This window comes from Chelonia mydas, chromosome 1, assembly GCF_015237465.2.
Source record: "Chelonia mydas isolate rCheMyd1 chromosome 1, rCheMyd1.pri.v2, whole genome shotgun sequence".
In the NCBI taxonomy this organism is placed as follows: domain Eukaryota; kingdom Metazoa; phylum Chordata; order Testudines; family Cheloniidae; genus Chelonia; species Chelonia mydas.
In genome coordinates, this window is record NC_057849.1 from 206,731,077 (window position 1) to 206,757,150 (window position 26,074).

Consider the following 26,074-nt stretch of genomic DNA (forward strand, 5'->3'; position numbering starts at 1 on the left):
GGGTGGCAACAGTACGGAGCTGGCCTGATCGTCAGAGGTGCTGAGCCAACCTTTACTGCAGTCGATGGCACTGCAGACACTTGGTACCTTTGCAAATCAAAATACCAGTGTCCACCGTAATTGCTTGGCTGCCAGCCTTTTAACCACTGCTCCAGGCAGGGGATTTGGGGGTGGGGGGTTGGAGGGAGAGAGGGGCGGTGGTTTACACACTACAGTGGGTGGGTTGGGTGAGAAGGCTAAAATGCCCCCGCTGCTTGACGCCGCTCGATCCAGATTTGATTCCTGCCGGCAGGGTGTAAGGGACCAGTAGGGAGGAGGATCCCTGAAAGCAGCCACGTTTCCTGGGGTGTGTGGCTCTGTGCGTGTCTGGCTATCTCTTTCTTACCATCGGCCCCTTTCTGCAGACTTCCCTCCAAGCAAGCCACGCACACGGCGCAGGCCTGCTCCGCTGCCTTGGCTCGCCACTTGGGAAGAATTTCTATCCCCTAGCGCCTCCCTGGTCTCTGTATCCAACTTCCCCACTCCCATCCCAGCCAAACAGCATCGAGAGCGGGGCCTCCGCCTCCTTCCTCCAGCGAGCCCCGCGGTGGGGTCCCTCTGCCCCGAGCCCTTCCCTCTAGCTGCGTCTTCTCTCTCTCCCCTGCACTCTCCCAGCCCTCTCCCCCTGCTCTGTCATGGCCTCCCTCCTCCTCCTCCTCGCCCTCTCTGCTCCGGGCACGTCCCTCTTCTCCCCAGGCTCGGGGCGGCTGCTCCCCTACGATCTGCTCTACGCCGATGGGGTCCGGGCCTACTTCGCGCGGGACTGGCCCCGGGCGGCCGAGCTGCTGCAGCGCGCCCTGCACAGCTATTCGCAGCTGCTGGAGGCGCGGCGCGGCTGCCAGGGCAGATGCAGGGAAGAGAGCGGCTTCGTGGGCCCGCCGGTCGCTCCCTCCTGGGAGACTCGCTTCTTCGACAGGGTCCTGCAGCGCGCCGAGTGCCTGGGGGAGTGCCTGGGGCGCCGGCTGGGCTCGGAGCCCTCCCTTCACAGGGCCAGCAGGGAGATCCAGGAGGACTTCGAGCAGAGAGAGCCCTACAACTACCTCCAGGTGGCCTTATTCCAGGTGAGGGGAGGGAGCAAGGTCCTATCCCCGCTGCTGATGTGGCTACACGGACATCCTCCTGCCTCCCAGCTTCCTTCCCTTGCCTGCACCCCTCTGCTGGGGAGGAGCCCGGGGGAGGGCTACCTCTGCTGGGGAGGGGCCCAAGGGGAGGGCTAGGCTTGGGGAACCTCCCTGGGAGGAACCAGAGTCCCCATGCCTCCCAGGTACAGTTAGGGTCTTGGCTCTACTTCTCCAGCCTCCAGCCCTAGTGCCACTGTCAACCTTGGTTATGCATATGCACAGGTGTTAATGACTCTTGCATTTCCGCACCTGCCCCCTGTGATTTTTAGGCTACCCAGAGAAGAGACACCAATCTGACAATGGGAACAGCCTGTGTCTGCTCCACCACCACTCACACAGCAAGCAAGATAGTGTATTGTTTGTGTGTAGATCCTCCAGAATTAGGCAATCAGCTGGGGAAAGTGAAAGAAAATCAGGAATGGGTGGAAACACCAGAGTAGAGGTTTCATCTCATCACGTCTAGCAAGGGACAGCATGACACTGTTTATAATTAGGTCCTACAATAATAACTACAATGCCAGACATGGGAGATGGATGGGGCACAAAATGGGGTGGGAGGCTCAGGCAGGCAGATGGGGAAATGAGTGAGGTGTGTGGATGAGTTCGCATCTCATCATATCCAAAGGGTTCAGCATGGCACATTGTTTTTAGGCCTATTCTACAAAAACAGTTCCAATGCAAGGACAGCTAAAGGCATGTGGGAGGGGGTTGGTGGAGCGGGTTTTTTAGACATGAGAAAGGTCTGCCCAGGACATGGCAATTGCTCTCTGTGGACTGTGTTGTCTTTGCAGCTGAAGAAGCTGGATGAAGCGGTGTCAGCAGCTCACACGTTTTTCGTGGCCAATCCGCAGCACCTACAGATGCGTGAGGACATGGAGAAATATCAGCGCATGGCAGGGGTGAAGCTAGAGAGTTTCCGAGACCTGCAGGCCACACCATACTGGGTGAGATCCCCATGAAGATCTGTACACCTGGGGAACATCTCAGCAAAGCCTGCTAACTTACTCCTAGTGGTCAGGGCCCAAGATAAAGCCTGGCTTCCCCACCCCTGCTCCATCTCCCCACAGGGGTCATGGCCTGAGACCTGGGGGTTTCCATAGCCAATACAAACAGTGTATTATCCAAACAGGCCCCTAGATGGCAGTGCTGCCCTCTGAGTGATCCAAAGTCCTGGGTAACCCATAACCAACTGAGCAAGAAGGGTGCAGCCCAGACATTAACCAGGGGACATGGCTCTGTTCCTTTTTCAGGAGGCATACAAGACTGGGGTGCAGCAGTACAATATGGACGAGTACCTGCAGGCTGCTGTGAAGCTGGAGGAGTCACTCGAAGAGGTACTATTGGCACTGGAGGATTGTCGAGCTCTGTGCGAGGGGCCCCAGGAGGATGGCACAGAGGAGAAGATGCAACCCGGCCTTTATGAAGCCATTGCAGGTAGTATAGAGGCACTGAGGGGTGCTGTGTTGCTGGACATGTCATTCTGCCTACTCTGGACACGTGCCATCTCCCAGCATCCTGGCCTGGTAAAAGAGGGAACTGTTATACTGCTGGAGGTGCTGCCCTTCATTCCCTCTCTTTCCCTTTCAGCCCATTATACTCAGGTCCTGAAGTGCAGGCAGCACTGTGTCCTTGAAGTTGCCACCAAGCCAGGACGGGTTTCAGCCACAGATGATTTCATACCATCCCATTTGGATTTATTGCAGTTTGCTTATTATCAAGGTAAACAGAGACACAGGCAAGCAGGTGGTGCTGTGACACTAGCAAGTGGAGAGAGAAAGTCCCTGCAGCTGCCCAGCTTTGCTGTACCCAGCTGGGGCAGTGTGATACCAGGTGGATGGTGCAAGCCTTACTAAGCTCTTGATCCTTCTCCTCCAAGCCCAACCCATTGCTCTTTTTCTCCATCACCATGGACAGCCTCACCATCCTCCCAGTCATTGAGGCCTGTAAGCCAGGGTCCGTCTTTGAATTGCCCTTCTCACTGAACCCACATATTCAGGTCATTTTTAATCTGGCCCCTTTTCCTCAAACGACATCTCTAAAATCCTGGCTTTCCTCTCTGTCCCCATGGCCAAAACTCTCGTCCCACATCCTGTCTACGGTGACCTCTTCTTCTCCTTCCTCGTTTCAAGTCTGTTTAGAACGCTGCTGTTAAAATCACCTTCTCGGGGATCTGACCACGTCAGCCTCGCCTGGGCGTCCCTCTGCCGGCTCTCCCTGCACCTCCTCATCAGACACAACCCCCTTGGCTTTCCCAGTAAGGCCCTTTGTGAGTTAACCCTGCCATGGCTGGCTGATCTACTGAGACTGATCCCCATGGTCGCTTTGCCAGCATTCCCACCACCACCAGTCAGTTTCTCCCTTCAGCCCTGCGTGCTCCCGCCCACGCTGCCCCCGTGCATGGGGAAAACACCCCAGTAAAATCCAAACGGCCACTGCCTCCTCCTCCTCCAGTCCCCTGCCATGAGGCCTCTCAAACCCAGCCGGCTGATCGTGGCCAGGAAGGTGATGAGCTGTAGCAGTCTCTTTCCCATCCTTCCCTTCTCCTGCTCCTGTCCTCCCCCTCCCCGCACAACCTCCTAACCTCACTGAGAAAGCTCCTTGGAGCTAGCAAACTGAGCCAGTTCTTCCCCAGGCTCACTGCTTGTCTGGTGTATCCCCATCACCCACCCTTTGTCTGCTTCTGCCTTTAGATCTTAAGCCCGTCAGGGCAGGGAGTGTCTTCTTGTGCATCTGCAGCAGCAGGCACAATGGGGCCCTGATCCTGACTGGGACCTCTGGATGCTGCCATTGTATAAAATATTTACTAATAACAATAGCTTCATAGTCTCAGAACTTCAGAGATATGGGTAGGTGCCTAACGGCCATTGATCACAATAGGAGTTAAATGCCTAAATACCTTTGAGGATCTAAGCCATAGTTGCAGAGCCTTATTATGCCCATCTCCTTCTCTGCCTCTGCCCCAGTTGGGAACCAGGCACTGGCTGCTGAATGTGCTGCTTCTTACTTGCTCTTCTATCCTTCGGATGAACTCATGTTGGAGAAGATGAAACGGTATTGGGTGGAGCTGGGAGAAGGAGCATCAATCACAGCTAGAGAGGTACCAGCAACACTCCTCCAATTCTGCCTTCTCTGAATCTCCTCTCACCCTCTATGGGCTGGGCCAGCATTGTGTTCTCATTGGGGAGAGATGCCTCTATGTGTGGGTGTGCAGAGTCCAGGGCTGAATTAAGATGGAGACTGACTCCCCCACATACAGATCATCAGGCCAGGGTCTCCCCAGGGCAAAATCACCCATGCCTGTGTGGGGCTGGGGTATGGATGGGGGTCTCCCCAGGGTAGGGTTGGATCCCCTTTGTGGGATGGTTGTTTGACAGTTGTGTGCATCTCCAGAACATTCAGCAGTATGTGCAGAGATCTCTGATGGAGAAGAAGTTGATTTACTATGCAGTGGAGCATCTGGGAGGAACTTTTAATGACCCTGTAAGTAGCTGCATCTTCTTTCAGAGGGCTGAGTTCTCCCTGCCCTAGTCTCATGAGGGCAATTTATTGCTCATTAACCTGTGAGATATTATCAGCAAGATATTCAGCAAGATATTATCCTGGCACTGTAAGAGTTAGACACTGATGTGACCTCCGAGGTGAAAAGAAGATTCTCAAAGCCCACCTTTCGCCTGCTCCTGGGACCCGATATGAGCCCCAGCTGGGGGTGAAGGAGCAGGAGGGAATTCCCATGTGGGGCATTATTGGGACTTTATGTATCCCTTTGAGCAGCGTCAGAGGCAGGGACACAGACTAGACAGGCCCAGTGGTCTGATCTGGCCTGGGCGGAAGAGGGGCACTGGACTAGGCAGGTCCATTTGTCTGATCCAGCATGGGAGTGGTTTGCTGGATAACTGAGCCCCTGATTTTGTTTCTTTAGGACCCTTGGACCCCTGATGAGCTGATTCCTGGAAGTCTGAAGCAGAAACACAGGTAAGAGCCAAACCAGCCTACTTGGACTGAGTTGAAGGCGTGCTGAGTATGGGAGTGATGATGTCTGGAAGGGAAAGGGGTGAACTAGCAGAGATGGGGGTGCATTACTAGTGTTCTACAGGAAGTCTGACTAAATGATCACAATGGTCCCTTCTGGCCTTGGAATCTATGACTGTGACTCTGACTTATTGCTGAGTGTCTGACTGAGGAGGGAGCTAGGGACTATATCTCTGGATACTGACAGCCCCTGTCTATGTCTCTCCCTTGCTCCCAAGGGAGAATCAGAAGAAGCAGAGGCTGGAGAATCTGGATGTGGGAGAGCAGGAGCAGAGGGGTGAGTAAAAGAGCCTAGAATGGGAGACAGAGACCACTGAAAGGCAGGGCTAAATACTGCTCCATCCTCTACTGTTCCAGGCTCAATGATTTTAATGCCAGTGTGGATGCAGACTTACTTCCCAACAGTGCACAGGTTGCCTGGCAAAATCTTCAAGTAAACACTGCTTCTGGGAACTGTGGGGTAGGAGTCTCGTGGGCATTGCAGCTGGAGCAACTTGGCAAAATGCGAATGTAGATGTAGAGCAAACCTGACATGATTCTGCACAGCTAGTGTGGACCTGTTGAATCATTTGGGCTTAAGCCATGTCAATCCAACAGGCTCAGTTACAGATGGATCAGTTCTGCAATGGGGAGAGAAGAGGCGATAGAGGCTTTGCTAAGCTTGGAAATACATTACTACATTGTTACTGGGTGGGTGCTATAAGCTGCCCAGCACAGACTCCTGTATTCCCAGCTCCTGCAGGTCTTAGTCTGGGCCAGGCCTGGCTCCCGAGGATGCTCTGTGGTAACATACAGGAGATCTTGCCCCGGCTTGGGCATGTTTATAATTTCTCCTGTCCGGAGATCAGATATGGGGCATAAAGGGGGCTGATAACTCTAAAACAAGGCCCCCCTCCCCCCCGACCCTGCAAACTACTAACAGCAATCAGTAACACAGTGTTTCTACGGGTAAGAGGTGGGCACAAGATCTGAGAGTGAAAAAGGTGGGTGATTTGTTTGCCAGATTTTGTTCCTTTCGGTGTAGTCTAGGGATCTTATTGGATTCTCAGCTGCTTCTGCAGATCCAGGCAGAACCCACAAGGAGGCTGAGCCCTTTCTTCCTCCCCCTGCCCAGGTCCATTCACTTTTGAGGGCATCACCGTCACTGTGGATTCTCACCAGCTGAATGGCTCCCAGCGGGTCGTCTTTGACAGAGTCCTGACTGATTCTGAATGTAAGGACATTCTCCGTCTGGCAAAGGTGAGGACAGGAACCTACAGGGGCACTTTGACACCAGGGAGGTGGGGGGGCAGGGGAGAGCCTTCACTGGCCCAGTGCTACCATCCTCAGCAGAGATGCTGTAACATCAGGGTGGAGGAGAGAAGCAGGGACACCAGGTTTGAAACTACCTTCCAATCTATTTCAGGCAGCTGGCAGCACAGAAGATGGTTACCGGGGCAGACAATCCCCTCACACCCCCCATGAGAGATTTGAAGGGTTAACAGTGTTAAAGGCTTTGCAGGTAAATGGCTCAGTGCCTCAGCATGTGTTAGGGTCCCATCCCATGGGCATGGCTTGTCTCAGGGAGTTCCTGGGGCTCCAGCTGCTTGCTCGCTTGCCTGTTGGTGGTGAGCGTTCGCAGGAGTGTTCTTCTCTCTCTGGCCCATGTCCATGGACTGTCTCACAGGCCTGCTCTCTTGTATGTGGGGGTGAGGGGTTCCCAGGGCACATTTCTCTCACATGTACGCTCCCCTCCCACGGGCTCGTTACCCTCGCAGTCAGGCTGTTTCACACAGGCACAGGTTGTGTGTTTCTATCCTGCTTCTCAGGGGGCTGTCTCAGGGGTTTTGTTTCCTCTGTCGTTTCCCAGAGTGCTGCTTTCCCTCTGGCACACAGGAGGGTGTTTTTCATGGAGGTGATATTTCTCATGGCTTTTTTCTCTCCTGCAAGTGCACAATCACAGGATTTTCACACTCATATCCTTGCTTATGCATGTGTATGAACACAGGATTTCTCACAGGCATGCTTCTCCCTTGCACACACATGTTGTTTCTCACAGATGTGTTCTTTACGCTTGAGGTTTCTCACAAGCTTGTTTTTACCTTCCAGCTGGCACAGGATGGGACCGTGAACTGGAGAGATGCCAAACTGCTCCTGCATGCCAGCGAGAAATCCCGGAAAATCGTAGAGTCCTATTTCACCCCTGGGAAAAGGCTCCATTTCTCATTCACACACCTCGTGTGCCGCACGGCTGTAGAGGGTAAAGAAAGGCTCCATGTCTAGTTGGCAGCCGGTATGAAGCAGAGTGCCCCAAGGGTCGGTTCTGGGGCCGGTTTTGTTCAATATCTTTGTTAATGGTCTGGAAGATGGCGTGGATTGCACCCTCAGCAAGTTTGCAGATGACACTAAACTGGGAGGAGTGGTAGATATGCTGGAGGGTAAGGATAGGATACAGAGGGACCTAGACAAATTGGAGGATTGGGCCAAAAGAAATCTGATGAGGTTCAACAAGGACAAGTGCAGAGTCCTGCACTTAGGACGGAAGAATCCCATGCACCACTATAGACTAGGGACCGAGTGGCTAGGCAGCAGTTCTGCAGATAAGGACCTAGGGGTTACAGTGGACGAGAAGCTAGATATGAGTCAACAGTGTGCCCTTCTTGCTAAGAAGGCTAATGGCATTTTGGGCTGTATAAGTAGGAGCATTCCCAGCAGATCAAGGGACGTGATCATTCCCCTCTATTTGGCAATGGTGAGGCCTCATCTGAGTACTGTGTCCAGTTTTGGGCCCCACACTACAAGAAGGATGTGGAAAAATTGGAAAGAGTCCAGCAGAGGGCAACAAAAATGATTAGGGGGCTGGAGCACATGACTTATGAGGAGAGGCTGAGGGAACTGGGATTATTTAGTCTGCAAAAGAGAAGAATGAGGGGGGATTTGATAGCTGTTTTCAACTACCTGAAAGGGGGTTCTAGATCCATCCTCTTTGGAACCCCCTTTCAGGTAGTTGAAAGCAGCTATGAAATCCCCCCTCATTCTTCTCTTCTGCAGACTAATAAACCCAGTTCCCTCAGCCTCTCCTCATAAGTCATGTGCTCCAGCCCCCTAATCATTTTTGTTGCCCTCCGCTGGACGCTTTCCAATTTTTCCACATCCTTGTTATAGTGTGGGGCCCAAAACTGGACACAGTACTCCAGATGAAGCCTCACCAATGTCGAATAGAGGGGAATGATCACGTCCCTCGATCTGCTGGCAATGCCCCTATGTAATGGTTCGGATTCACCCGGCAGCGCCTCCTGCTGCTTGTCTGTGGGAATTAGCATGTCAGCCTCTGGAGCACCCTCTGCCGTCTGGTGATCTGCCTTACCACTGGGCCTGGTCCTTCCCAGGACCCGGTGCCTCCTCCCACTGGGGTGCTGCCCCCTGGCAGTAAACCCCAACAATCCCTGAGGGTCTTCCCTCCCTGGGGAACCCCCACCCACTACCCCCACCTCGCCTCAGTCTTGGCTACTGCCAGTCATTGCTTAGCCCCGCTCCCCAGGGCAGACTGCAGTGTATCAGCCACTCATCACCGGCAAGGGGGGTGGGACCTGCTGCCTCTGTCTACCCGTGGGCAACCCCCCTTGCAAACCCAGTACCTAACAGGCCCTAATCTAGGCCTCGCAGCCTGGGGGTTTCCAGGCCGGAGCTCCCCTGGCCTTTCCCTCTCAGCCCTGCTCCAATCTAGGTACTCCGTCAGGTCCCTGCAGCCAGGCCCTTCTCTCTCTGAATGCAGAGAGAGACTAGCTAAGCTTCAGCCTAGCAGCCCCTTTATAGACCCAGCTGCGGCCATTTCCCCAGTCAGCCTAGCTTTTCTGGCCCTGAGCCTTGGCTGTCTCCCAAGGCTGGCTTTTAAGCCCCACAGGGCAGGAGCGGGTAACCACCCCGCTACACCCTACTTATACAGCCCAAAATGCCGTTAGCCTTCTTGGCAAGAAGGGCATACTGTTGACTCATATCCAGCTTCTCATCCACTGTAACCCCTAGATCCTTTTCTGCAGAACTGCTGCCTAGCTATTCGGTCCCTAGTTTGTAGCGGTGCATGGGATTCTTCCATCTTAAGTGCAGGACTCTGCACTTGTCCTTGTTGAACCTCCTCAGATTTCTTTTGGCCCAATCCTCTAATTTGTCCAGGGCCCTCTGTATCCTATCCCTACCCTCCAGTGTATCTACCTCTCCTCCCAGTTTAGTGTCATCTGCAGACTTGCTGAGGGTGGAATCCACGCCATCCTCCAGACCATTAATGAAGATATTGAACAAAACCGGCCCCAGGACCAACCCTTGGGGCATTCCACTTGATACCGGCTGCCAACTAGACATGGAGCCACTGATCACTACCCGTTGAGCCCAACAATCTAGCCAGCTTTCTATCCAACTTATAGTCCATTCATCCAGCCCATACTTCTTTAACTTGCTGGCAAGAATACTGTGGGAGACCATGTCAAAGGCTTTGCTAAAGTCAAGGAATAACACGTCCACTGCTTTCCCCTCATCCACAGAGCCAGTTATCTCGTCATAGAAGGCAATTAGATTAGTCAGGCATGACTTGCCCTTGGTGAATCCATGCTGACTGTTCCTGATCACTTTCCTCTCCTCTAAGTGCTTCAGAATTGAATCCTTGAGGACCTGCTCCATGATTTTTCCAGGGACTGAGGTGAGGCTGACTGGCCTGTAGTTCCCCGGATCCTCCTTCTTCCCTTTTTTAAAGATGGGCACTACTTTAGCCTTTTTCCAGTTGTCCAGGACCTCCCCCAATGGTCATGAGTTTTCAAAGATAATGGCCAATGGCTCTGCAATCACATCCGCCAACTCCTTTAGCACTCTCAGATGCAGCGAATCCGGCCCCATGGACTTGTGCTCATCCAGCTTTTCTAAATAGTCCCTAACCACTTCTTTCTCCACAGAGTCCTGGTCACCTCCTCCCCATGCTGTGCTGCCCAGTGCAGTAGTCTGGGAGCTGACCTTGTTTGTGAAGAGAGGGGGTTGGACTAGATGACCTCCTGAGGCCCCTTCCAACCCTTGTAGTCTATGATTCTATGAAAGCCCAATCCTAGCCATATTCCCCCTAGAGAGTCCCCTCCCCTTACATTCAGGGGATGTCCCTGCTCACCCCAAATCCCAGCTGTGTCCCTTCCCTTCACACTCAGAGTCTCCGTGCTCCTGCTCACCTCTAATCCCAGCTGTGTCCCCTCCCCTCACACTCAGGGTGCCCTTTGCCTGCTGTATCCTCCTAAGGTGTGAATGTTCCCCTGCAATATCCCGTTTTAGGGGACCAGGATGATCGCATGGATCTCAGTCACCCAGTTCATGCTGATAACTGTCTCTTGGATCCTGAGGGGAAAGAATGCTGGAGAGAACCACCTGCCTACGTGTACAGGGACTACAGGTAAGACTAGAGGGAACCCCAGAGCTGAGAGTGTCAGGGGTGAGAATATCTCCCCAGCTCCAGAGAGCACTGTCACTGCAGGGTGAGAGGGACCCCTGAGTTACATAGGTACAGAAGGATTGCTGGACTGGAGCAGACCTGACATCTGGTCCCTTCTGGCCTTGGAATCTATGAATCTGTCTAGTTCAGTGTCCTGTCTGTGACTGTAGCCAGGTCCAACTTCTTCAGAGGAAAGAGCAGAATACCCCATAGGCAGATGTGGGATAATCTGCCCCCCATGTTAGGTCTCACCCTGGTCTCTAATTTTTAGGGATTGATGTAAACCCTGAAGCATGAGGTTTAACATCCCTTCCAAAATGTTTGTGGTCATTAACTATGACAACTCTGGGTAGCCTTGTTATCCATAGGAATGTCCAGTCTCTTTCTGAATCTTGCTAAGTGCATGGCCTCAGCAACTTTCTGGGGCAGTGATTTCCACAATGTAATCCCAAATTGGGCAGGAAAGCATTTCCTCTTGTAGTTCTGAATTTCCGACCTTTCAGTGTCATTGAGAGTCCCTGTGATGGTCAGTGCTTGCTGGAAGCATTGCCCAATGGTTACTGGGCCATGCTCTCCTTACTGTGGAGAGGGGTTGGTAGGGGAGCCCTGGCCCTCCACTCCATCGGGCAGGGCCGTCCCTACCTATGGTGGTGCCCTATGCAGCCCGAGCACCTGCACACACACCCCCACGGGGGGAGTGGCCGCTCCACTGCAGGGCCAGGCCCTCCACGGGGGGAAGGGGTTGCGCTCAAGGGCTGCAGGGCCGTCGGGGCAGGAGCTGTGGGGGGCAGCAGCAGGGAAGCTCCTGGATGCCCAGGACTGTGCAGGGGATTAGTGGGGGATCTGGCACCGGCAGCAGGAGTCAGGCCCGCCCCCCGCACTCACTGGTGGCAGTGGGAAGCAGAGTGACCCAGCCCCAGCCCGCTCCGCTCCCCCAGCTCCCAGCCCTGTTGCTTGGGGTAGGGGGCTTGGAGGAGGGGTCAGGGCCGCCCCTGCACTCACCAGCAGCGGCAGCAGGAAGCGGAGCAACGTGGCTGGGAGCTGGTGGAGTGGAGCGGGCTGGGGCCGGGTTGCTCTGCTTCCCACTGCTGCCGCTGGTGAGTCCTGGGGCGGGCCTGAACCCTTCTGCCGGCTCCAGTACCCCTAATAATCCTGTGGGCCTTGTCGCTCGGGGGAGGGGGCTTGGGGGAACGGGCGGGGTGGGGGTGGAAAGCAGTGGGGTGGAGCGGAACTGGGGCGGAGCCTTGGAGGAAGGGGTCGAATGGGGGCAGGGCGGGGGTGGAGCAGGGGGGCTGGCTGGGAGATGGGGCTGGCCACTGGAGCCAGTGCCCCATACGAAGCATGCAACTGCCATGGGCACCATGAAATTTGGTGCCCCAAATTATGTGGTGCCCTACGCAGCTGCGTATTCTGTGTATGCCTAAGGACAGCCCCGCCATCGGGCTCCAACCCAGAACTATGGAAAGGTTACCACAAATCCAGCACCTTAAGGCCGCCCTCCCAAGGCCACTTCCTACCACCCACTGTGTTGTCCAAGTTTTGCAGTCTGCTGTGAGCAGGTAACAGAGAAAGGTACTAACAGCACCTTCAGTCTGTCTGGGCCCAGCAGTTAGGCTCCTCTTTTCCAGAGGAAGGTGTGGTGAGATCCCTGGGGTGCAGCCTGGGACCATGGGACCGCTATGCCCCCTTAATTCTCTCCAGCTTGGGCTGTCTCTCATGCCTTGCTAGTGACCAGCAGCAACCCCTCCAGGTGCTGAGATCTGTCAGCACAACCGCATGTGGAGCCCCACACACAGCTAGATTGCATGAGTGCTCCCAGAGCCACTCATGAATCATGCAGAGAAAGGCATCAGAGCCAAATCCCCCCAGCTCCCAGCACTGTACTCCAGGAATACACCGTCTTGCACTGCTCAAGATGGGCAGTGCAAATTTAGTAATTGGTTCACCACTTCAAGAATGGAAAGAGGACATACACCAGCCTTTGTAAAACCTGAGCAGATGTGCCCCACACTTCATACAGACTCACTGGTAAAGATAAACAATTAAACAAATGTATTGATTATAAAAGGTAGATTTTAAGTGATATTAAGTAATAGGCAAAAAGTCAGAGTTAGTTACCAAAAGAAATAAAATATAAGCACACAGTCTAAACTCTCAACCCTATTAGACTGGGCAGCAACTAAATTATGCAGTTTTTCTCACCCCACTGGATATTACAGTCCTTAATATACAGTTCCTTAAACCTGGGCCAATCTCCTGTGTTGGAGTCTTGTATTCTTCTCAGCGTCTTGGTTGCTTGCAGCATAGGTGGGGGCAGGAGAAGGGCCCAGTATGTGTCCACACTATCTGTTTTATACCCTCAGTCCATGTGCTTGGGGAGCACAAGTCCAGGCATGTCTGAAGGGGATTGCTGAATCTCTCCAAGCGAGGTTGAGCAATTCCCCTGGTGTGGTCCCATGCAGGCGAGTCATTGCATTGTAGCTCCCTTGCTGGACAATGGTTGTTGATGGTTTGACACCCCACCTGGGCATTGGTTACTTTTCTTACTGTTGCCTCTGGGGAGCTAATATCTGGCTGATTCCACAACTTACAGCATGCTTTAGTGACCACCATACAACACAATTCTCATAACTTCATATGCATTAATGATACACATATATGGATAGAGAAATGACTTTCAGCTGATCATAACCTTTCCCCTGATACCTTACAAGGCATGCTTGATATGTAAGATCACGATTACATGAAAATGAGGACTATGGGGGTTACAGTCTGCTCCCCCAAGGTATAGAACAGTGGTTCTTAACCTGGGGTGCACACACCCCCTGGGGGTGCAAGATGTCCTTTCTGGGGTGCGAGACATGCCAGATTTGTTTAGAAGGTAAGTCATCGAAAACACAAATTAAGCACAGGCACATAAGTACAACTACTTTGTTTCATCAAATCTATGTATTTATTAACATATATATGTTTTAATGATTACTGTAATATACAAACAAAAAATATATCTAGGTTTAAAAAACTGACCTACTTCAACGATTTTTGATAAGGGGTGCAAGAACATATTTTGATTTTTGATAAGAGGTGCGAGAACATATTTTGAGAACCAAAGGGGTGCAGGCTGCAGTAAAGGTTAAGAACCACTGGTATAGAATGTCACAGAAGGCTCCTGTAGCACCCCTTCTCAGGGGCTCCCAAGGCAGGTCCTTCCCCCTGCTTGGTCAGCCCCCTTCTAAGCTGTCTGCCTTCCTTTTAAGCTCCCTCCTCCATCTGGAGCATGCTCTGCAGGTGCGCCGGCGTGGGGTCGTTTGGGCCCAGAGTTGCTCTTGAAACTGAAGCAGTTATACACCCCATCACACACCCTCCCTCTCAAGTTTGGTGCTGGGGTACTCCCTGATGGTTCTCATTGTTCCCCTGCCCGTGAAAAAAGATCTTCATTCTTATGGTCCCACCCTCTCAGTGAAGTACTTGAAAATGTTAGGGCTGCAGCAAAGGTACCTCTGCATGATCATTCGGTTGATATCCTTCACTGAGTTCAGCCAGAGAAGGGGAGCATGATCTGTCACTAAAAAGATTCCCCAACAAATAATATCATAATGCTTCTACAGCCCATTTTGTAGCCAGGGCTTCCTTCTCGATGATGAAGTAGAATATTTTTCAATGAAACAGCTTCTGGCTGAGGTATAGGATGGGGTGTTCTCCTCTGTCAACGCCTACGAAAATACTGCTTCAAGACGTGCATCTGTCTGCAAAGTGAATCACCTGGAAAAGTCCAGGAGTGAAAGCACTGGTTCCTGGCTTAGCTGTTCTTTCAGCTTAAATGCCTTGTCGCAGGCTTCAGACCATCAAATTTTCTTAGGGCTCATGTATTTTATCAGGTCTGTCTGGGGGTCAGCAATGGTGGCAAACCCTGATACAAAGTGTCTGTAGTATCCAGCAAGGCCCAGGAAGTGACGCACCTGCTTTTTTGTGGTTGATATGGGCCATTGCTCTAAGGCTTGTACTTTACCCACTAGCAGCTTCAGATGCCCACCTCTTGGCTGGCAGTCTGTACTTGGCCAGGTTGGCCGTTAGCCCTGCCTCTTTGAGGGATTGCAGTATCGTGGTGAGGTGTCTTCAGTGATCCAGTCGTAACTATAAATGACGATGTCGTCGATGTATGCCCGTGTCATCGAAGTACATGGTCCATCAGTTGTTGGAAGGTGGCCGTGGCTCTATGAAGGCTGAAGGGCATGATCTGAAATTGGTAGAGACCAAACGGTGTATAGAATGCTGTCTTCTCTCGTGCTACGGTTGTCAGAGGTATCTGCCAATAACCCTTCATAAGGTCAAGAGTGGATATGTACTTGGCAGCCCCAGGCCAGTCTAGCAACTTTTCTACTCTAGGCATAGGGTACACACTGAACTTCAGTATAGCATTTACTCTCTGGAAATTGATGCAGAATCTGGTTGACAAGTCAGATTTCAGCACTAGCGCAAGGGGGCTCCTCAACCACCCCTGAGTTTAACATGGCCTGTAGTTCTTGGGGAACCATCTCCCACATCTTCTGTGGCAGGGATTGGAGGCTCTCTCAGACCTTTTTTCCTTGTTGAGTGTCCATCTGGTGTGTAGGCCAGGTGGGTGCATCCTGGCAGTGCTGAGAAGACTGCGGGAAAGCTTCCATTAGCCATAGTAACTGTTATTTTTGTTCAGGCTGTAGTTCTTCACTGTGGATACCAATCCAGCATTGCGGCCCAAGGATGCCTGTGGGCTGAACTCGGGTGGAGCTGGTGCTATGAGGAGGCCGGCCTTCCTGTTCCCGCCAGGCCATTAGCAGGTTCACATGATAAATATGCATTCCTTTTCTCTTCCCTGGCTGGTGAATATCATAATTGACCATCCCTGTCTTCCTTACCACTTCAGATGGATCTTACTGCCTGGCCAGTAGCTTTACATGTTGATTCTATCAAAATATCTCTATTCATCACCCTGTCATCCTGACCTTATCTTTAGGAGGGGTCACTATGTCCCTGGATCATCTTTGGGGAGACTGTTTATACCTTAACTTGGTATCGGGGTATTCTGGCACGATCCTTCTGGAATGTGTTTATGCAAGTGTCCTGTACCTAGCACTTCTTCCAGTGTTTGTGTTTTTGCAATACTAGCCCTGTTCTTGCCACATTCAGTGAACTTGGAAGTAGGCATGTTTTGAAATGGGGCCTGACTTTAGTTCAGGCTTTACGCCTTATACTAGGGACCCTTATACAAGGCCTCATGTCTCAGGCTCTCTATTCCTACTACGTTTCCCTTTCAGGGGTTTGTTACCTCCTAATTTTTTGACCTCCTGGAAGAATTCCCAGTCCCTGCCTAAAATCACTGGGTAGGCTAACGTATGGGCCACACCTGCCCATACTTTTCCTGTGTGGCTTCCTACTGTGAGTTGTACCTCCCTCGTGGAATATGTCAGATATCGCTGTGCACGCACTGGAGAGAGATGGTTTCCCCTGGGTTATCTCTGAGTCCTGCTAATTGCTCTGTGATCAGTGTGTGACTGCACCACAAGTCTGTTAGGGCCGGCACTTCTACTCCATTGATCAATAGAGAGTCTAACATCTTGGCTGGGCCTCTTTCTGTAGCCCGGGTGACTGCTGGCAATGCCTACCCATAGGAGCACTCCATCAAGGGGCAGTCGTGGCTGAAATAAACTCATTGTCCGCATGAGAAGCAACTCCTGGGCTGAGGGGATTTTTTCACCCCTGGCCTGCTCTGGGGGAAGTTGGATGCCTGTGCGGGGGCCTTTCTTCAGGACGGGGCTCCCCCCCCCCCTTTCCTCCCCTTGGGGCCAGGCTTACAGGGTTTTGTCATAATGCTGCTCGCCTGTTGGGGAGTACTTGACATTTGGTTCCCTGGAGGGTGCCTCCACGGCAGGCACTGTGGTCTGCAGTCATTGATCCCCTGGAACGAGCATTTTCTGTCTTGGATGTTCCCGCCATCAGGCCTGCCGCCGGTAAATAATTTTCGGACAGCCTGATGACTTCAGTCAAGTTTCACAACAGCCACTTTGACGCCTCAGCTGGGAGAATCTGCACAGACTGTTCCAGAGCCACTTGTTTGGTCACCTGTTCCCCAGTCTGCTTTTCAGGCTGGAACCACTGCTACCAATGTTCCTTAAAGACTCTGGGGCACTGCTCAGAGCAGGGCCCCCTGGGAATATCTTTCCTGGTGAAGGTGCTATCAGTGGGTTTCTACCATAACAAAGGTATCCAAAATGGCCTCCTTTATGTAGGCATAGTCCTGGGAATCAGTGGCATCAAGCTTCTGGTATGCAAATTGAGCCGTCCTGGTAAGATTTGGTGCCAGTAAAACAGCCCAGTGTTCAGTTGGTCATCGAGCTGTTGTGGCAACCCTCTCAAAAGTGACTAGGAGAGCTTCAGGGTCATAGCCTGGCCCAATCTTCATGAGTTTGACTGGGAGGTTCATATCATGGTGAGGCTCAAGGTCCCAGCAACTAGGTTCACACTTATTGTAGAATCATAGAAAATTAGGGTTGGAAGAGACCTCAGGAGGTCATCTATCCAACCCCCTGCTCAAAGCAGGACCAACCCCAACTAAATCATCCCAGCCAGGGCTTTGTCAAGCTGAGCCTTAAAAACCTCTAAGGGTGGAGGTTCCACAACCTCTCTAGGTAACTCATTCCAATGCTTCACCACCCTCCTAGTGAAAAAGTTTTTCCTAATATACAATCTAGACCTCCCCCACCACAACTTGAGCCATTGTTCTTTGGTTGGTCATCTGCCACCACTGAGAACAGCCTAGCTCCATCCTCTTTGGAACCCCCCTTCAGGTAGTTGAAGGCTACTATCAAATCCCCCCTCACTCTTCTCTTCCGCAGACTAAATAAGCCCAGAGCCCTCAACCTCTCCTCATAAGTCTTGCGCCCCAGCCCTCTAATAATTTTCATTGCCCTTCATTGGACTCTCTCCAATTTGTCCACATCCTTTCTGTAGTGAGGGGCCTAAAACTGGAGACAATACTCCAGATGTAGCCAGTGCTGAATAGACGGGAATAATCACGTCCCTCAATCTGCTGGCAATACTCCTATTTATACAGCCCAATATGCCGTTAGCCTTCTTGGCAACAAGGGCTTACTGTTGACTTATATCCAGCTTCTCGTCCACTGTAATCCCCAGGTCCTTTTCTGCAGAACTGCTGCTTAGCCAGTCGGTCCCCAGCCTGTAGCCGTGCATGGCATTCTTCTGTCCTAAGTGCAGTATTCTGCACTTGTCCTTGTTGAACCTCATCAGATTTCTTTTAGCCCAATCCTCCAGTTTTTTTGGTCACTCTGGACCCTATCCCTACCCTCCAACATATCTACCTCTCCCCCCAGTTTAGTGTCATCTACGAACTTGCTGAGGGTGCAATCCATGCCATCATTCAGATCATTAATGAAGATGTTGAACAAAACCGGCCCCAGGACAGACACCTGAATCCAGGGCCGTCCCTAGCTATTTTGGTGCCCTACGCAGCCCACCCCCCATGGGGGGGCTGTGTGGGGCCCCAGGCCTCCACAGGGGGCTGTGTGGGGCCCCGCCCCAGGCCTCCGTGGGCGGGAGCAGGGGTGGGGGGCTGGCCCCAGGCCTCTGTGGGGGATGGGGGGGAAGGGGGCTGGCCACTTCCTGTGGGAAGTGGAGTGACCCGGCCCCAGCCTGCTCTGCTCCCCTGGCTCCCAGGCTTGGGGGGAGGGGGGAAACAGCTCCCCAGCACTCGCTGGCTACGCGGGTGGGAGCCAGGGGAGTGGAGCAGGCTGGGGCCAGATTGCTCTACTTATCAGTGAGTGACCGCTTCTGGAATGGGGGCGGGAGCTGAGGTGGGGAAGAGGCGGGGCTAGGGCACAGCAGGGTCGGGGGCCCTGGGGAAGAGGCATGGCAGGGGCTGCAGCAGCATGCAAATTTCCTGGTGCCCTATGCAGCTGCGTACTTTGCGTATGGGTAAGGACAGCCCTGCCTGGATCACTCCACTTGATACTGACTGCCAACTAGACATCGACCTGTTGATCACTACCTGTTGAGCCTCACGATCTAGCCAACTTTCTATCCACCTTATAGTCCATTCATCCAATCCATACTTTTTTAACTTGCTGGCAAGAATACTGTGGGAGACCTTATCAAAAGCTTTACTAAAGTCAAGATATATCACATTCACCGCTTTCCCCATATCCACAGAGCCAGTTATCTCATCATATAGGACAATCAGGTTGGTCAGGCATGACTTTCCCTTGGTGAATTCATGTTGACTGTTCCTGATCACCTTCCTCTCCTCCAACTGCTTCAGAATGGATTCCTTGAGGACCTGCTCCATGATTTTTCCAGAGACTGAGTAGTTCCCTGGATTCTCCTTCCCTTTTTTAAAGATGGGCACTATATTTGCTTTTTACAATTGTCCAGGACCTCCCCTGATCGCCACAAGTTTTCAAAGATAATGGCCAGTGGCTCTGCAATCACGTCAGCCAACTCCTTCAGCACCCTCGGATGCATTAGATCCGGCCCCATGGACCTGTGCATGTCCAGCTTTTCTAAATAGTCCTTAACCTGTTCTTTCACCACTGAGGGGTGCTCACCTCCTCCCCGTACTGTGCTGCCCAGTGCAGCAGTCTGGGAGCCGACCTTGTCTGTGAAGACCGAGGCAAAAAAAGCATTGACTACTTCAGCTTTTTCCACATCATCTGTTACTAGGTTGCCTCCCCCATTCAGTAAGTGTCTCACACTTTCCCTGACCTTCTTCTTGTTGCTTACATACCTGTAGAAACCCTTCTTGTTACCCTCACATCCCTTGCTAGATCCAACTCCAATTGTGCTTTGGCCTTCCCGATTACACCCCGTCTGCTCGAGCAATAATTTTACACTCCTCCCTAGTCATCTGTCCATGTTTCCACTTCTTGTAAGCTTCCTTTTTGTGTTTAAGCTCACGGAAGATTTCTCTGTTAAGCCAAGCTGGTCATCTGACATATTTGCTATTCTTTCTGCACATCAGGATGGTTTGTTCCTGTGCCCTCAATAAGGCTTCTTTAAAATACAGTTAGCTCTCCTGGACTCCTTTCCCCCTCATATTAGCCTCCCAGGGGATCCTGCCCATCAGTTTCCTGAGGGAGTCCAAGTCTGCTTTTCTGAAGTCCAGGGTCCGTATTCTGCTGCTCTCCTTTCTTCCTTTAGTCAGGATCCTGAACTCGACCATCTCATGGTCACCTCTGCCCACGTTGCCACGCAGTTCCCAGTGGGGTTGTAAAATGGCTGCCACCTGTTGGACCAAATGTTGTTGCTGTTCTTGCTGTTACGTCACCAGCTCCCAGATGAGCTGATGTTGCTGGTGTTGTTGTTGGGCTCATAGGTGCCAACTCCGTGGGTTCTCCAGGGCTGGAGCACCCCTGGAAAAAAATTAGTGGGAGCTTAGCATCCACGGGCAGCCAAGTGTCCCTCCCTCCCCCCCCCACAACTCCTCCCACCCACGTGTGGCCCCACCAATCAGCACCTCCCCCTCCCTCCCAGTGCCTGCCGCCCACTGCGATCAGCTGTTTTGCGGCATGCAGGAGGCTCTGGGAGGGATGGGGAGGAGTGAGGATGGAGCATGCTGGGGGGAGGGGGTGGAACTGGGTGGGAAGAGGTCAGGGTTTGGGGGAAGGGGTCGGATGGGGGTGGAGCCTGGGGTTGAGCATCCCCCAGGCCCGGAGGAAGCTGGCACCTATGCTTGGGCTGCTTGCTCTTGTTGTTAGGCAGCCATTTGCTGGAACAGCTAGTTGTACTGCTGCTGTTGTTGGGCCACCCACTGTTGTTGGCTGTCATCAACCACAACAATTTGTTGATGTCCATTTTTATCCCCAGGGTCTTACAACAGACCTGGAACAAATGCCCACATTTTCCACCAAGTTTATACAGTAACTCCTCACTTAATGTCCTCCCGGTTAACGTTGTTTCAGAGTTACATCGCTGCTCAATTAGGGAACATGCTTGTTTAAAGTTGTGCAATGCTCCCTTATAACGTCGTTTGGCTGCCTGCTCTGTCCACTGCTTGTAAGATTTTGTGGAAGAGCAGCAACATTACAAGGGAGAATTGCACAAGTTCCTCTTCTCCGCCTTCTCCCCCTCCCTCCCAGCGCTTCCGCCACCGCCAAACAGCTGTTTGGCAGCACTTAAGACTTTCTGGGAGGGAGGGGGAGGAGTGGGGAAGCACTGCGTCTCCACCCCTCCCTCCCTCCCTCCCTCCCAGAAAATCCTAAGCAGCGCCAAACAGGTGTTTGGCGGCAGGGAAGTGCTCGGAGGGAGGGGGAAGAGCAGGGAAGCGCCGCATCTCCGCTCCTCCTCCTCCCTCCCAGAAAGTCCTAAGCGCGAAGCGCTGGGAGGGAGGGGAAGGAGTGGGGAAGCACCACATCTCCACTCCTTCCCCCTCCCTCCCAGAAAGTCCTAAGCACCGCCAAACAGCTGTTTGGCGGCACTTAGGACTTTTGGGGGATGGGGGAAGGAGCAGGGATGCAGTGTGCTCCGGAGAGGAGGTGGAGTTGGGGTGGGAAAAGGTGGGCCTGGAGTGGAGCAGGGACAGGAAGAGGCAGGCCTGGAGCATCCCCTGGCAAAGTTGGCGCCTATTCTTCTCCAGGTAAGCTGCCACTGCTGCTGCGAAGGTGCTTCCTAGTGTCCTTGCCTGCAGCAGGCTGTGCTTGTGTAGAGTAAGCCAGGGGCACTTCCCAACCACAGTATTGTACAGTATATAATGCCTTTTGTTTGCCAAAAAAAAGTTTCCTTGGAACCTAACCCCCCCCATTTACATTAAATCTTACGGGAAAATTGGATTACTTTAACATCGTTTCACTTAAAGTTGCATTTTTCAGGAACATAACTACAACGTTAAGTGAGGAGTTACTGTATACACCATCACTGTCCCCTTGTTCTTGTGTTCCAAGACGGGGAGAACAAAAGTTTTTGATGTCTCTTCACTAGACCAATCACTATTGAATCAACTTTCATAATGTTCCTGTGAGGGGGTGAACTAGGCCCTGAGGCCCCCTGCTGGAGGCCTCACAGCCCTGCCACACCCCGCCCTAAAAAAAGAGCAATAGGGAGGACCTCCAAGCTGACTAGAGTGGCTGCATGGGATGCAGCCAATCAAGACAGGGGCTGCAGGGAGCTGCCAATGAGGGCCCAACAGACTCGTATAAAAGGAGCTGCAGGGCCATAATGAATTCAGTCTGCTTGCAGGGACTAGGGGAGCAAGAGGTGCTCCTGGCTGGCTGGCTGGCTGGCTGCAGGGGCCAAAGCAGGTAGTTACTGGCAGGAACCAGGATAGCTTCTGGTTGGCTGCTGGGACTCAACTAAGATGGGATACAGGAAAGTGGCCCAGGGAAACACAGAGCAGCAATTAGTAAAGGGATGCAGCACAAGGCTGCTATACTTAAAGAGACCTTGGGTTGGGACCACCCACTGGGGAGAATTGGCTATGCCCTAAGGAAGGGAATTAGAACTGTGGTACTCTGGGGAAGGGGACTGCACTACTGGGACTGACTCAGCAGGGAGCTGTGGTCAGAGAACTGAGTCCAAGAAGGCTGGCTCAGCAGGAAGGCTGGGGTCACTGAAGACTCAAGTAGAGGCAAGGAGTCCCCAGGGAAGAAGCCCTCAGGATGCTGCTCTGTTCCAGAGTAGGAGCCTTTCAACCTGGCTCGACCGACCTAGGGCACCATGACAGGCCCTGTTGGGCTGGTTAAAGACTGAGCCCGGGGAGGGCTGTAGAGGACACACCCAGCTGAGGATACTGTGATGGACCCTGTGGAACTGTTTTAGAAGGCTGAGCCCAGAGAGGGCTGCAGGACACTGGGGACATTTGGAGTGTGTCCATGGACAGTGTGACATGGACAGAGGGCTGAGTCACCGAAGACCCGGCTGACAAGTGCAGTGGCCGACAGCAGGCACTGTGAGCACAAGAAATTGAGGGAAAAAAAGTGCCGGCACGCGCATACTCAACCGGGGGCACTAGCAAGAGGTGAGTGCACCCCATCCCAGTCCTTTCTTATTCCCCCCCTTTTCTAAGGCAACTCTCCCAAGTGATTTCAGTCTGTTCAGTCTCTCTTCATGCATTGGTATTTCCAAGCCCTTGATCATTCTCATTGATCTTCTCTGAACTACTCTAGTTCTGCAGTATCCTTTGGCGATGGGGTGATCAGTGCTGAGTATCCAGGTGAGGACACACTAGTGATGTATATAAAGGCATTATGGTATTCTCCATATTATTACCATTCTTTATGCATCCTAGCATCTTGGTTGCTTTTTTGACCACAGATCCTCATTGAGGAAAGGTCATCACTCAGCTGTCTATAGTGACATCCTGACTTTCCTGAGCTGATACAGTAAATTTAGAACCATACAAAGTGTATAAATCATTTAATTATTTTCCTTCACTGTGTTGCTTTGCATTAATCAATACTGAATTTCATTTGCCACCACGTTGCTCATTCCCCTAGCGTGTTTGTCTCTCTGACCCAAATAATGCTGTGTCATCTGCAGATTTTGCTTTCTCATTGCTTACCCAGGGCCCTTTCCAGATCATTAATAAATATATTAAGCCTAGTACAGACCCTTGAGGCCCCTGCTCTTAATCCTTAGGCAGGATGAAAACTGACCATTTATTCCTACTCTTTATTTTCTGTACTGGAGCCAATTTTTGCTCCATTATAACACTGCCTCTCATCCTGTGACTTTACTACTTCAGTAGCTTCTTATGTGGAACCTTATCAAAGCTTTTTGAAAGTCTAAATAAATTATGTCCATTGATTCTCCGTTCAGTTTTACTGACACATTCAAAGACTTCTAAGAGATCAGCGAGATAAAACTTTCCTTTGTAGAATCCATGCAGGCTGTACCCCATCAGATCATGAACTTCTAGGAGTTTTCTTATTGTTTTTAATTATTGTTTCAACCAGTTTGCCTTGGCACAGCCATAAAGCTCACTTGGCTGTAATTCCACGATCGCCCCAGGAGCCTTTTTGGAGAGTGGGAGGTTTGAGCCCAGCAGGGAGCCCCTCGCCAGGTCAGGAGATTTGGGGAATGACGATTCTCCACTATCCAGCTGCTGTCTCCTCCTTTCCACAGTGGGATCCTCTACCTCAATGATGACTTCCATGGTGGGGACCTGTTCTTCACTGAACTGGATGCAGTGACCATTACGGTAAGTCTGAGCCTGGCCCAAGGTAGGAGGGTGGCTGAAGGGATGGGAGTTAGCCCTGAAGGCAGATGCTGGGGAGGGGGAGCTAGGCCCCTCCAAAATAATCCAGCCCAGGCAACTCAGCAGATTCAAATTGGGGCAGCCAAAGGCAAATTTAGGAAACTCTCAGGACAGGGGAGAAGTTAACACCTTCCTGGCTGCTGTGTCCCATCCTCTGACAGCCTCTGTATATCTGTCTTCCTGTTTCTGTCCCAAACGCACTGTTCTTTCTTCCTTTTCCTCTTTCTCTCCCTTTCTACCCCTCCCTGCTGCCCATTTTGTCAATGGGCAGCATTTGGTTGAAGTCAGAGTCCCTGTCAAAGCCCACTTCCTTAATGCTACAGGAGCCATACCCCAGTTCAGCCTCCCAGGTGAACTGCTGATGGGGGAAGGGCCATTCACAGAGCTAGGGGGATAGCCAGTGAGACCCCTGGCTTTATCACTTCCTCCTCTCTGTGGCAGGCTCAGGTGCACCCCAAATGTGGGAGGCTGGTGGCCTTCAACTCTGGAGGGGAGAATCCTCATGGTGTGTGGGCAGTGACCCGTGGGAGGCGCTGTGCCATTGCCCTCTGGTACACCCTCTCTCCGGAACATGCAGAGCAGGTAATGCCGCCCCTTGGGTAGTCAGGGGCCTATAGAGTGAGTACCCTGGGAGGATTGCACCAGGACAGGGCCAGGTCCCATGGTGGAGAACGGCTTGTGAGTGCATCCCTCCTCCAGAGCAGGGCCTAGTAATGGGAGCAGTGTGTGAGGGCTCCCACCAGGGCTGGGTGAGGCTCCACTAGGGAGAGCAGTTGAGAGGGATTGCCCTATCAAGCCCAGTAGGAATCCCAGGGGAGGGAGCAGCAGGACAGGCTAGTACCTCTCCTCCCCCACCCCCCAAGACCCAGCCTTGGAAGATGTAGGGGGAGTTGAAGAGCCTTCCCCCACCCAGCCTGGGAAGGGGGAGGGGGAGCCTGCTGCAGCCCCAGGTCTGGAAGGGGGAGTGAAGAAACCCAGGAGGAGCAAAGGTGAAGCTGCGGGGACTGAACTGATGGGGGCTAAGGAGGCAGAACCGAGTGCAGTGGGGGGACAGTGTTAATTGCTGAGAGGGGATGGGCCGATTGTGTGGGTGAGAGCTCCTGCAGCAGGGGATAAAACCCATTCCATGTGGGGGAGTGGGCAGCATGGCTTGTGACACATGCACACAGGGATGGGGAGGCAGAGACCAAAAAAACCACAATATAATAGATATTTTAAAAATCTTATGATTTGGGTTTTTGTGAGGTTGGGTTTTTCTTGTGTGTGCAAATCTCATGATTTTTAAGGGTCTGACTCATGATTTTTTTTTATCTCTTGAGGGTGGCAATACTGTGTGAGTCCTGCAGGATAGGGCTGGGACCCTACTGGGGAGAACAATGTACCTGGTCCCATTGCAGGGATGTGTGCTGAGGGGCAGGGTGGAGACCCCAACTGGAAAGGGGCTGTACCAAACTCCTCTCCTCCTCTGGTTGCAGGAGCGGATGGAGGCTGAGGATCTGATGAGACAGGGGGACATGGAGCAGGAACCATCACACACAGATGTCAAGGAGCATATGAGGGCTGACCACAGTGGTGGGGCTTCACCAGAGCCCCCCATGCCCAAGGGAAGAGCCAGATCCACAAGCCGGAGACGTACGTCAGGCTCAGAGTCTGGGCAGCAACCCCAGAAGCTGCGAGCCAGGGATGAGTTCTGAGCAAGGCGTGACAGCAGGAGGCAGGGCCACACACGCTGGCCTGGTAGCTTCGGGACATGGGGTGGAGGTGTTTAGGACAATTTATTAGTTCACTTGCCCCCAAAATGGGGAGGGATGCAGCTTGCTTCTCAGTGACATCACAAACAAAATGATTGCATCATGAGGAGATCAGGAAGTGCCCTGGTGCCCAGATTCATATTCACTCCCTTGACCTGAGAATTATTTTGTCACTTAGAACTAAAAAGCTAGGCTCCCCCCATTTCTTTCTTCCAGTAGAACCATCCATATTCATATAGAAGCAAAGCAGGGGAAAGTTCTTGGGACCTTTTTGGGTGGGGGATTTTCTTACTCTTCAGAGATTGGGTGAGAATGAGAGAAGCATTTGGAATTCCCAGGCCAACCACCTGCCATCTCCTTCCCCCTAGACTAGAGAGTCCCAAGATCAAGATGGAGAGAAGGAGGGTCAGGGGTGTGACTGCAGGAAATAAAGGACAAATGAACAACCAGA

General features: G+C 52.3%; 1 protein-coding gene across 4 annotated transcripts; it reads left to right on the forward strand.

The window, feature by feature from the left end:
• On the forward strand, positions 1-26,074 carry P3H3 (prolyl 3-hydroxylase 3). Of its 4 annotated transcripts, XM_007069628.4 has the most exons (15): positions 1-1,100; positions 1,952-2,104; positions 2,411-2,594; positions 2,748-2,879; positions 4,124-4,257; positions 4,551-4,640; positions 5,080-5,132; positions 5,408-5,466; positions 6,304-6,428; positions 6,595-6,690; positions 7,278-7,428; positions 10,476-10,593; positions 23,740-23,815; positions 24,314-24,454; positions 25,348-26,074. In XM_007069628.4, exons 1-15 carry the CDS (start codon positions 675-677, stop codon positions 25,564-25,566), a joined length of 2,157 nt encoding a protein of 718 aa, XP_007069690.2. In that variant the 5' UTR covers positions 1-674; the 3' UTR covers positions 25,567-26,074. The 4 variants fall into 4 exon arrangements, with proteins under 4 accessions (XP_007069690.2, XP_037766799.1, XP_037766792.1 ...); XM_037910871.2 differs by lacking the exon at positions 24,314-24,454 and having other exon boundaries at positions 382-1,100; XM_037910864.2 differs by lacking the exon at positions 4,551-4,640 and having other exon boundaries at positions 385-1,100.